Below are 13,251 nucleotides of genomic sequence, written 5' to 3' on the forward strand. Positions count from 1 at the left end.
AAGCAGGTTATACAAAACTGGCCATGCGCTGTATGCCATGAACAACCCACTCGGTATGACCACTCCTTGTTTTATATATAACAGTAATACCAAGTACGAGGCAGGGTTACAACAAGTTTAACACCTTTCCACGGCCTTCTGCTCTACAGACAGAAGCTCCATCAAATAGTCCAAAACAGTCCTGTTGTCATTGTAACATAGGGCGTCACGTATTGTTTACTGATGTTATTGTTGAAGTGGGCTAGCCTGATGGTTAAAGCATTCGCTTGTCACGTCGAAGACCGGGGTTCGATTCTCCATATGAGTACAATTTGTGAAGCCCATTCCTGTTTTCCCTGCAGTAATATTACTGGAATATTGCTAAAAGCGGCGAAAAAATAAACGCACTCACTCACTATGGATGTTATTCTATGATATCCCTCTTGAGTTCTTGAAGATAAACGCCGATAAAATCTATGTTTGCAATAATGAATAATATCTTTTCAGACACGCTTTCTTCGGTTCAAAGTAAACTTCCTGGAATGTAAATAACATTCGCCAATATTTTCACTCCAAACGTTTATCGCACAAGTAGGGGGCGTACAAATGTTCTACACGGTACTTGTGTATGATTGAAGCTTCATACAGAATGAGGACGTCTCAACATTAAGGTATGAACTGTTAAGTTCTCTCATCTCTCACAAACCGAATGTTGATCTATAATTTCAAAGAGAACAGAAAGTGTCAAAGCATTCATGTTGTCCCAAGCAGATCTGTAAACATACGCTAATCATGGGGCTTCCCCGTCATGCCGTGGACAAAGACATTCATCTTACGGAATTTAAACATTCTTGTTTTTCAAATCAATGATAAATGATCAAGTCGAATTCGGATTTGGAAACAACGGGTTTACTTGTTGTTGGTTTTCCTTTCTTTGTTTTGATGGTGAGTTAAAATCAATTGAATACATTATTGTCGAATTCGGAACTATTTTGAACTGTTTGCTTTGCATGAAAGTTTACGATAAGCAAGATCGATATAATCAAAGTCCGGACATGGCTGAGGCCACTCCATATTTAGCATTTGTGTGAATCAATGTTTTAACTCACTTGAACCTTCATAAAAGAGACGAGATGCGGTTAGGGGTGGGGCTGTGTGGTTTGTGGTGTGTAAGAGGTGCAGCCTTTCACCCATTGGCATTGCGGAAACGTATTCCGGTTCGCCCCAAAAATGTTTCTAGCTTTGTCTTCACCATTTTCATGATCTTGGGTTTCATCAAACCGTCTGCGAACTGCATCACTTGAATATTGTTCCGGAATAGAACTGGAATACTGTCCCGGATAGAACTGGAATACTGTCCCGGGTAGAACTGGAATACTGTCCCGGATAGAACTGGAATACTGTCCCGGGTAGAACTGGAATACTGTCCCGGATAGAACTGGAATACTGTCCCGGATAGAACTGGAATACTGTCCCGGATAGAACTGGAATACTGTCCCGGATAGAACTGGAATACTGTCCCGAATAGAACTGGAATACTGTCCCGGGTAGAACTGGAATACTGTCCCGGGTAGAACTTGAATACTGTCCCGGGTAGAACTGGAATACTGTCCCGGATAGAACTGGAATACTGTCCCGGATAGAACTGGAATACTGTCCCGGGTAGAACTGGAATACTGTCCCGGATAGAACTGGAATACTGTCCCGGATAGAACTGGAATACTGTCCCGGGTAGAACTGGAATACTGTCCCGGATAGAACTGGAATACTGTCCCGGATAGAACTGGAATACTGTCCCGGGTAGAACTGGAATACTGTCCCGGGTAGAACTGGAATACTGTCCCGGATAGAACTGGAATACTGTTCAAAGTGGTGTTAAACCCAGCTCATTCACTGGCCCTCGGTAGCCTAGTGGTTAAACGTCACGCGGAAGACCCGGGTTCCATTCCCCACATGGGTATAATGTGCAAAGCCCATTCCTGGTTGTCCCCCGCTGTATATTGCTGGGATATTGCAAAAAGCGGCGTAGTCACTAACTCGCTCGCTCTCCTACCTCTTTAATGTTTCTTTAACACGAGGCAGTGGTAACGTCAGAGGACCTATGTGTAAACAGAACTCCAGTGAATAGCTGTCGGTGAGATCGTGATATCAAATGTGTTATATTGCGTTTAATAAATGCTCGACTGAATCAGTTAAATGTCAGCATTCATTCAGAACATTTAACGTCACCCTGGGTTCTGGTTTGGTTACAAGATCGCCTTCATCTCTCCCGACCTGCCATGCATGTTCGTACAGCCTGCATGTGGCCACGTTTACACTGATCACACACGGTTAATGGATGCCATTCAAGTCTCTATATATATCTCCATTACGAGCTGTATATAAATACAGGCATAGATTATAAATTATTTCCACCTGAGGAAAGAAACATAAAAACTCCAGTGAGACGACCTTGACCTCTGTTTTGTTTCGGATTACAATGGATAGGGATTTTTTACTTCATCATGATTAATTTACATGCCCACAATGAGGAATATTCCATGCATTAACATTTGAAAGAATTACTATGTTTATCTAACATGGCCAGAAGTATCACTCACTATGTTTCTCTGATCTAGAAAGTATAATGAATTGTTGTGCGGCACAGCTGTGTGGAGTTACCCTACTTCCTGATCCCCAGTGATCCATGACTGTGATCTGTGAGTGCGACACCAATAGTTAATGATCATATATCCTGTTTACTGGACCGAGCGTCCCCGAGGTCCCTGTCCAATTCCAGGGCTGCTAAATCAAACTGCTACGACGTCTTGAACAGGAGAAGACAGCTACGGGCCAGATAGGGAGCACTCTGTCCCCGCGGACGTTAATGACGGACGCCCCTCTGATGGATAGTTTAACAAGAGTGGATTTGGTTCGTTGTTACATCTAGTGATTTTCATGGTATTGCATATATTTTTACTTTTGCTATTTCAGTTCGAAATTGATTGGATTTACGGATTTGACTTTCACCATTTTTCTTTCAGTCTCCGCTCAGATGGGGGTTGACATATACGTGTACCATCCTTGAAAGTCTCGGCCGTAACACCATTTCACAATGACCTCGTCGGACATGCGCATCGAAGGTGTTGGAGGCCAGGCAGGGGACATAACCCGTGTTATCAGCATTGTGGACAACACAAACTGCTGTCTCAACATGACAACGTCATCTCCTCTGTACAATATCATAGATGGAAACAAAAGTGTGTTTAACAACTTAACATCATCAGCATCCGATTTGGGATCCATGAAGATGGAAATGCCTCTGTATCTCATCCTGTACTTCACGATCATCAACAGCGTTGTGTTCCTCACTGGAATTATAGGGAACACTCTGGTAATACAGGTGATTGTGAGGCTCAAGTCCATGAGGACCCGGATGAACTACTTCCTCATGAGTCTGAGCGTGGCGGATCTACTCGTCCTCCTCGTGTGTCAACCGTCCGCCATGTTGGAGTTCTACGGCAAGGACCGATGGCTTCTGGGAGAAGTTATGTGTAAGTTACATTTACTTCTTCCCTGTTCCAATTTGGTAGTGTCGAGTGCATGTTGTTTCACGTTACAACCAACATTGTTCTCGTCGCCCTCCGTCCTGCCATTTGCGATTGGTGCGTGCGTGCGTGTAACAGTGTGTTTGTGTTTGTATGCGTGTTTGTGTGCGCAAGTGTGCGTGTGTGTGTGCGTGTGCTCGCGTGTGTGGGTGCGTGTGTATGTTTGAGCATCTGTGTGCCTGTGTTTGGGGAGTGAGAGTGGGGAAAGGGGATGCATTGTCCCTGGCTAATTGAAACGTGTTACCTCAGGCTCTGCAATAATACCTAGTGTCCTTAAAGGATGTGTTTGAGTAAAATAATCGAGACTAACATCCTTAAAGGTTTAATCAAATAAAGCGAGAATTCCTTAACGCAGTCATAAGAAATATCTGTCGGAAGGCAGAGTCGATTGCAAGATCCCAGCAATGCCATATAGATGGCTACAGGACAGGTCAAGCAATGGCCCCTGCCGTCACAACACCAATTGTTATTGTCCCTATTGCGTAGATCAACGCTCACGCTGTAGATCACTGGATTGTCTGGTTCAGACTCGATTATATACAGACCGCCGCCATATACCTGGAATATTGCTGAGTGCAGCGTAAAGCTAAACTCACTCACTCACCCAATTATTGTTGACACTCCATCAGCTCACATAGCGTAGCAACTCGATCCCAAACACAGTCGGGTCATCAAGAATGCCGTAATGTCATGTTGTCCACAATCCACAATGTTTTCAGTATAAATATACCAATGTCTCCAAAACAATACCTCCCTGAAATGGATAGTAGTGTCTGGTGGTAACGCAGTAGAGGGGGGTGAATCACCATCACTTGTTATTGAAACATCGGCGAGGTCAGTCGATTAATTTCCAGGCTAATGGGTTTCCATAGGCAAACTAATGGTGTTTTTAAATGACAGCGCAACAATAACTCGTAGCCAGGTATAGCCTCAATATGTCAATCATGCTTCAATACACTTGTTGGAAGTGATCAATATGGACCTTCCAACATACCTTTAGGTCCGCCTGAATTGAAGAGTTGATAACACAGTGGGGTGTATTTATATAATGAAATAAGAATCCAGTTTGGGAATATCCAATGTCACTTTATGAAACAAAAAGCGGTTGGAAGATCTAATTTCACTTTGCTTTCCCACCAACCAAAAAGAGTTCATAACACAGTGGGGTGTATTTATATAATGAAATAAGAATCCAGTTTGGGAATATCCAATGTCACTTTATAAAACAAACAGTGGGGTGTATTGGAAGAACCAATTTTAATGAATCAAAAGGGGTTGGAAGATCTAATTGCTTTCCCAAAAAGAGTTCATAACACAGTGGGGTGTATTTATATAATGAAATAAGAATCCAGTTTGGGAATATCAATTCACTTTACAAAAGGGGTATCGCTTTCCCACCAACCGAAAAGTTAATTTGACTATCGGAGTACATGGAAACAACAGTATTATGAGTGAGTGAGGTTGTTTAACCGTGTCTTTGAACAGTATTCCGGTTATGTCATGGCGAGGCAGCTTCAGGAAGGAAAAGGGGCGGTGGGGTAGCCTAGTGGTTAAAGTGTCCGCTCGTCAGACTGAAGACCCGGGTTCGAATCCCCACATGGGTACAATGTGTGATGCCCTTTTCTGGTGTCCCCCGCCGTGATATTTCTAAAAGCGGCATAAAACCATACTCACTCACTCACTCAGGGTGGAAAACGTGCTGACAAGAAGAGAGAAAGGTAGTGTAAACGCCTTAGAAATAGTCAGCCTCGAGTATCTGCGGAAATAGATTCCTTTGGTCGTTAGAGAAAATATAGTGCATTAAATTACATGGAAGTCACTGAATATGATTGGTGACGCCAGGTGCTGGAGAAAATAGTAAGCATGCCCTGCCTATCGGTCGCACATACGGTTGAGTGGGGAAATAATTGTTTGTTTAACATACGTTCTGTACGTTGTCATATTCTATTACTATTTTCCATTTCCGTGGAAGCCGCGATGGCTGAGTGGGTTAGATCTCTGACTTCGTGTGCTGTCGATTAGGGGCCGCATCCTCAGAGTGTGGGTTCGAATACCGAATTGGATTCAACCACTGCAATACAAACATTTCAGAAAATACTTGTATCTGTACTTTAGTGAAAGTGTAATTCCAAATATATGACATGTTACATTTGACCACTTTCGAAATGTGTATTTATAATTGTTGGGGTTTTGTTGCCTAACGAACGACTGGTCCTAAGATACGATTGCAACAAAGTGTGAAACGGGATCGAAAATCACATGCCAGCCAGGGTTCGAAATAAATCATTTTTTAACATTAAAAACTCCAAAATGCGTAGATGACAGGAAACATGTTTTAACTGTGTGTGGTACATCGAAACAAATGTTACGTATTTGACAGCGTTCGATCCCCTCCTCCTCCCCCCGGACGGTCCCAATACCGACTTTAAACCAAATCATTCCGGATCAGGCGCTTTATGATTCGTCATTATCTTGTTTATATTTCAAAAGAAATGCGTGGTTATATTTTTATTGACAACAGATGTTATTCAATATAATTGTTAAATTCAGAATTGCTGACGTCTTTCTGGCAACACAAGACTGTAAAACAATATTTGACATTTAATTTTATGGATTTGCTAATGAAATGTCAAAAAGTGATCCAAACCTTCGGTTTGGGGAATCAAAATCGACAATTTGGGCTTAATGTTTGACGTACAACTTCCCTATTAATGCTATTTTCAATTTTTCGAGTGTCATCCAGGGTTTTAGTGAGACAATAACATCAAATAGAGTTATAATGATGATAATGCTGACATATGTGGACATGTTATACTCCTGAACTATAAACAAGGCACATGTGTACAATTCATACGAAAGAAACAGTGAATGCTGATTCTCCATTTTCATATACCCCTAGGTGAAATGGTTGCAAACAGAGTAAAGTTTTATTGATTGAATGTTTGATTGAAACATATTTTATTCAATTGAGAAACGGATTGGGCACAAGTTATCCAACTTAAATAAGCCCTCTCCACAAATAGTGATCTTTATAGGGATGTTCTTAAGGAGATGCATGTGTTCGAAGTGTGCTCTCATGAAACCATGGTTCATTTCATCACGATAGCTCCGGACTTGATGCGACTTACACGGGATATAACCCTTACATCAGACTAGCAGGCCATAAAGGCTCCGTTTTATTGTCTAACGAAGACCAAATTGACATCACTAAAGTAGGCGATCAAATATATGCGTTTCCAATCACACATCGGCAACAGTTAAGCCATCAACATCTATCCTTTGGCTATTGGAGACCTTTCTGGATGTCGGTTTATTCAATTGTTCTCATAGTGGCACCGTTTGACAATTGAGGTTACGAAAATGGACAGAGTGTGATGGAATTTCTGTCAGGTCCCCTTATTGAAAGAATCACGATCTGGAGGAGGGGGCAGACGCTCAATAAAGGTCGTTGTCCAATATAAAGTTATTAACCTCGCTAGTGCGAGCCTTTGTATAAGCTAATTAACTCGGAGTCGAGTGACCGGTCACAGTCAGTGTGGAATAGGCTTGCATGGGACAATATTCAGCACAGATTGCACCAGACAGTAAATAAACCTCGAGAACATCCGGTTATTATGTGTAATAATTGGGGCATATTGCGTTTGGTAAAAGCGTTTGTGTATATAGGGTGATGCATGGCCTTATGTGTTAACACAGTGACCGTGTATTCTATAGATAAACTTTCATCGGTCTTTACAGTTACCCTTGGCAAAGTTTACATAGTATCCTTGGGGACATTGTCTCATTGTCGAAAGAAATAGAAAAAAACCCAAAGGGCATCAACGAGTTTGGATATTTTGTAGACAGAAACGATTAGCACGTACATTAAGCCTTTCAGAAGGCGAGCAAGTCAATCAGGGTTAAACGCCACTTGGAAAGCTTTTAGATATAAAGCCCGACGCTTCGGCCTAATGTTGGAGGAAGCCAAATTATGTTGACCACTTTCGTCTGAGAACCAAGAAAAAATATGGTGACAGTGCAAGGTTCATTATGAGAGTGAATCCAGGATAGAGAACGTGGTGAGCAGACCCGGCATCGGTAAGGGACATACTTCTGCACAAGTGTGCATTCAAACAGCAACCTTTATATAACCGAGGGCAGACTCCATACATAGATACATCGGAATATGGTCCCAACAAAGCCGTTCTGACACGGGTGTATTGTAAAGCAACAACTTTTCTCACCAAACTTCAAGCCTACACCCAGAAGATCAGTACTTCAGGAGATGTCTAACTACCTTAAAGAGCTCATCAGTGTCACCAGGCCATCGAGACCTCTACGCTCCTCTGATCAGTTCCTCTTGTCCCAAGCAGTATCCACAAGCAAAATGGGTGGCAGAGCCTTCTCCACTGTTGCACCTCAATTATGGAACTCAAAGCCACCATCTGTGAATCCACGTTTAAAAGCCTATTGAATACTTTTTTCTTGAGAACTGCTTACAATATTTGACATTTTCCCCTCTCACTCTACTGACTCATACATATGCGCCAGCGAGCAACTAGACAGATGGATACCAGGCGCTATACAAGTGAATTATTATTATATTATTATGTGTAGATCGGAACATCGCTTCTTAATAGTTTTACAAACATATTAATCACTATTATATTAACTATAGAAAGGTTTTGTCTGGCAAATAATTATGCATTCAGAGTACAGATGCCGTTAAATTGAAAGCTTTCATAATGTGCATGATGACGCAATTGCCATGATATAGGCTGGAAGCGATGTTATGAAGACTCAACCTTTGTATGACCAGAAATTATTGAGAATTTTAGGAATATGTTTAATTGGATTTCTAGTATAAACAGCCTTGACCAGCTAGCAAGTGCTTGGTTTCATTCAAGAGAGACAACTCCGTTAATCCTTTTTCATTAGTTTGTGAAGAGTTATCCCCCCTTTGTTTACTTGCTAGCAGACGACATTTTCAGTGATCCTCAGTATGGATGATTTAGAGAAGAGGAAGTTGATTTTAGAGTATTATTACAAGGACATAAGATCAGCTAAAGTGATTTCAAGTAGAACAGGCATCCCTTTGTCCACTGTTTATCGTGTTTTGAAAAATATTGCAAATGGATATGGCATTGAGCACCAGAGAGGCGCAGGTAGGCCCAGAAAATTGTCTGTCGGTGACAGGAGGCGGCTTGGTATTCTTGTTTCTAAAAACAAACGAAGGAGTTTAGAAAACTTAAGGCTGGATATGATTGATAGAGGAACTGTGGCTGTCTGTAAGGAGGCAATTAGAACTGAGCTGCATGCAATGGGTTGGGAGAAAAGTCGAGGAATTCCATCACCGATCATGAAACCTGAACAAAAGGAGCGAAGGTTGAACTGGTGCTTACAGCATGGAAATTTTAACTGGGACAATGTGATTTTCTCAGATGAAAGTTCTGTGCGGCTGTTTCCTAATACACTGAAATTCTGGACCAAACAAACTGAAAAACCTTTGTATCAGCGCCCAAAATACAGTCCGACATTTAACGTGTGGGGTGGCATATATGTGTTAGGGACAACGCCCCTCTGTGTATTTGAAGGGAATATGAACAGTGAGCGGTACACGGATATTCTCGAGGGACATTTACTTCCATCTGCTCACGTGTTCTATGGGAATTGTTGGACATTCCAGCAGGACAACGACCCAAAACATCGCTCAAAGCATTCACAGGCCTGGTTTCGGACCCGAAATATGACATTATTAGATTGGCCAAGCTATAGCCCTGACCTAAATCCAATAGAAAATGTTTGGGGACTTATGAAGGAAAGTGTCAATAAGAAAAATCTGACAAATATTGCTGAAATGAAAGAAGAGGTGATCCGATATTGGGACAGCATGGACCACGACTTTCTTACTTCTTTGATCAGTAGGATGCCCCGCCGCATTGAAGCCTGCATTGCTGCCCATGGTAACTTGACAAAATACTAACTGTTCACCTGTCTTTGAATCTGGAGTTATGTTCTGCTAATATTCACATTTAATACGTGAGTAATAAGTGAAAAAAATAAAAAATTACAATCTTTAAATTCTCAATAATTTCTGGTTGTACTAACGCTGTGATGACAAGCTTAATATTGGCCATATGTGTCGTCCCTTGTGATTTGTTCGATTGTATTCCTAAGTGTTCATAAATTCAGCAAATTTCATGTTAAAGGACTTCTCTTACAAACGTTGTATGGTTCATCAATATAATCTTCCTTTTGCAAGATAAAACATATTGCTTTAACTCCAGTTATTCCCATTAAGTTTAGATATATATAGGTGTACCTATCGCAAATATCCGTATAAAGTGGTACTCATCTTCTTTTTTTCCCCGTATACACAAAAACAGATTTTACTACAGAATATATAATAAAACTTCAAGAATGTATCTTAATTTTCCCTTTTTGATACATCAAAGCAGAGTAAAAATGGCTTTTCTGAATTGTACAAATATATAGCATAACCTGTCATTACTCCCGTAAATATAGATTTATGCTAATAATAACGATGCTATACAAATATATTAACAGCAATACTCTAACCACCTATTAACCAAGCCTAAGAGTCTAGGCGTTTACCATGGGTATCACAAAAAATAAGGTAATCTTTTACTGAAATATGTAACAAATCTAATAATAGCGACATTGAGATACTACCTCTGTATGTATGCACCTTCGTTTTCTTGCCTCTCTTGTGTAATTATGTCAGTAATACTTTCGCCCTTTCCACGGTTAAATTTCCACTATTCACAAATGATTAAACACACCGTTAAGAAATGTTTAAAGTTCAGCTTTACAACAATTTGATATCTCTTGCTCTTTGCACTCACCTCTTATTATCAGCTTCTACAATTTCATTGATATATATTTCACATTTTGAAATTATATTAACGTCATCGTTCTTGCAAACATGACAAACGTTGTCATTATGATCTTATAAATGCTGATCACCTCCTCCATGGTGATCTAAGTTAAAAGTCAAAGACATTCAGAAGACGACACCTAGTTGCAGTAGAATTCCGTGAGTGGTTAAATTTAATTCCAAAATTATTTTGAAATGCAACAGATCTTTGATAAGGAATTTACGGTAGGAATTTTTTAAACACCAGAATGCCACCAAAGAGTTGAATTCGCCTGTAGTTCTAAAACGATCTAAGTTTAAATATTTAATTTCTTTACGTGCTCACAATCCTCGTCGAACCAGTTCGCACTTATTAGTTTATGGCATGAAAAACTGCCTTTCTTCCGCAAACCACACGTATTGCACACTGAGTTTAACGTGAGTTAGGATGTCGACAGCAGCATCCACACTTCAAGAGTGTCGTCTCTAAGGTTTCCTGAACTATACGCCGAATGTGCTTATTGCAGCAGTTTCTTAAGTTCGCCATTTTCTGTTTCCATTTAAAATTCTTAATTATTGTCTGTTCTCTATCATGTACTTGTTTCTGAATCACGGTTGATGTATATATTTAACTAGATACACAAAGAAGTGGTGAGATTCACAGCATGTATCTAAAAGATGTAAATCAAACAATTTTGAAGGACATAAACTATAGCCTACTAAACAAGACAAGATACCGACAAGACACTGATCAACAGCGACCGTTCATTAGGTTTACATCCAATAGCAAGATGAATCTTCGAAATCCCGACCACATATATTTACAATACTCTTTACTTTCGTGGATGTCTGTAAACAGTCCAATTCTACCAAACGAGGAATATATTATCCTCATGAATAATGAATTTGCTTGTTTGTTGTTTAACGCCGCACTCAGCAATATTCCAGCTATAAAGCAGCGGTCTGTAAATAATCGAGTCTGACCAGACAATCCAGTGATCGACATCATGAGCATCGATCTACGCAATTTGGATGACATGTGTCAATCAACTCAGCGAGCCTGACCACCCGATCCCGATAGTCGCCTCTTACAAGCTTGCTGAAGATCAATTCTAACCCGGATCTTCACGGGTTTCATGAAGAAAGGCATCTCTGAGGTTATCAGTCCCGTCATTTAAGTCCCCACTGTAATAAAAATGCGTCTTACAATATCGAATATCTGAAACCGAAGATAATAAACAGTGCTTTAAGTATCGTATTCCTTTGAACGACCTGAAATCATTCTTGGCCGACACATTTGCTGGCTATGTATAGACACATACAAATAAAATGTAATGTGATAATCTATAAAGTGATTCACTTTAAAAATTCAAAATTGCAGTCGATATAATTATTCCATAGATTTTCATAAAAAACGTGTACATGCTTTCTGTAATCCCTTTGATTGAAAAACGACGTGTACTGCTTCAGCGAGCAGCACATGTTCCATGGTGACATTAATCCAAATTTCCAGCAATCCTATACAATTAAACATTAAACAAAATTTATTAAATCCATATCATCCAATTTATGCTTCAGTACGTCAGTGTTCAATGTGGTTAATGTCAACCCTGACAAAGGCTCGTCCTCCATCGGTTGAACCGTGCCAACCCCCGACCCCCCGACCCCAGCCTGGTCGGGCTGTCAACAATATGACGTGCACGGACACAGTTAATCTCAGCCCTGTACTCTCGCTTTGGCGTGCCGATGCAGTCTGACGTCAAATCATGTGAATAAACATTATCTTCCACATATGATTTGTTAAAACGTAGCTGTGTCAGTGCCCATCTCTCTGGCCTTAACCATGAGCGGGATATATTCTTCTTTTGTTTAACAAGTGGCCAAAATTCCCTGTGATGAACACGACAGATTCTGAGTACTTATTTTTTTAGTTCTTCAGAGGCCTTCAATATCGAGTGTCCTTATTCGTTCTTTACAAGTGTCCTTCAGATATAATTGCCTCACCCGTATTGATACGATCTGCTTTGTGTAGGTTGACCTGTCAGCTTCAGTTCGCCATTGACAATGTCATACACAATATGTCAACAGTCCACCAGAGTTCGCCGGATGTGGCATTAGGAACACCGTGATGTTAGGTTGTTCAGCGCCGCTCTGGATTCGAGATAGTCACTCCTCTCACCCATAGACTTGTTCATTCATCTCAGATCGGAATATTTCTCTTCTCAAGCTAGAGAAACCTGATCCGATACATGTTCAGTCAATCTTCAACTACAACCTTGTACCAAGACTATCATTTGGGCAGTGTACGACGTAGTTGGTTTCATACACACAGCACTTCATCGAATGGTGATTGTTTGAGTTTTTCCATCAGATGAGAGGAAAGCAGACTTGCACAAGTGTCTAAGGTAATAATTAATAGTTTAAATGATAATTTCTAAAAAAAGAAATATTCCTTTAACAAATAGAAGTCCGCTTATCTGGACTTGCCTCTGTGAGTACAGCCTTGGAGCAAGGCTAAGAGGAAAGTTTCAGTTGTGTTTCTGCTCTTCCTATCGTTGATCTGGCCTGTACGCTGTCATAAGTGTAAAGGTCCAGGGCCCCGTTTCACAAAGCTCTCGTAAGCCTAAGATCTCGTAACCTTTATCGTAGCATTCGTGCCTCCCATACTGTAACATGGGAGGTACAATGGTACGAGAAAAGAGAGCTACGAGATCTTAGGCTTAAGATAGTCGTAGCTTTGTATGACTTACGACTATCTGAGACGGAGCTCTGGTTACTTTGATCCCCCGACTTCATATTGCCGGTATGATGCTTGAAGCGGCGTGAAAC

The 13,251-nt window shown here is 40.7% G+C and overlaps 1 protein-coding gene across 1 annotated transcript in view; it reads left to right on the forward strand.

Moving 5' to 3' along the window:
- Window positions 1-13,251, forward strand: part of LOC124274553 (QRFP-like peptide receptor) — a 73,271-nt gene that overhangs the window by 51,983 nt on the left and 8,037 nt on the right. Inside the window, exon 2 of the mRNA XM_046709915.1 lies at window positions 3,003-3,512. Coding sequence (XP_046565871.1) covers window positions 3,074-3,512 — 439 coding nt within the window. The 5' untranslated portion in view covers window positions 3,003-3,073. The remainder of the gene's footprint in view (window positions 1-3,002; window positions 3,513-13,251) is intronic.

Source organism: Haliotis rubra, unplaced genomic scaffold, assembly GCF_003918875.1.
Source record: "Haliotis rubra isolate DU_JTF1 unplaced genomic scaffold, ASM391887v1 Scf192, whole genome shotgun sequence".
Taxonomy (NCBI): domain Eukaryota; kingdom Metazoa; phylum Mollusca; class Gastropoda; order Lepetellida; family Haliotidae; genus Haliotis; species Haliotis rubra.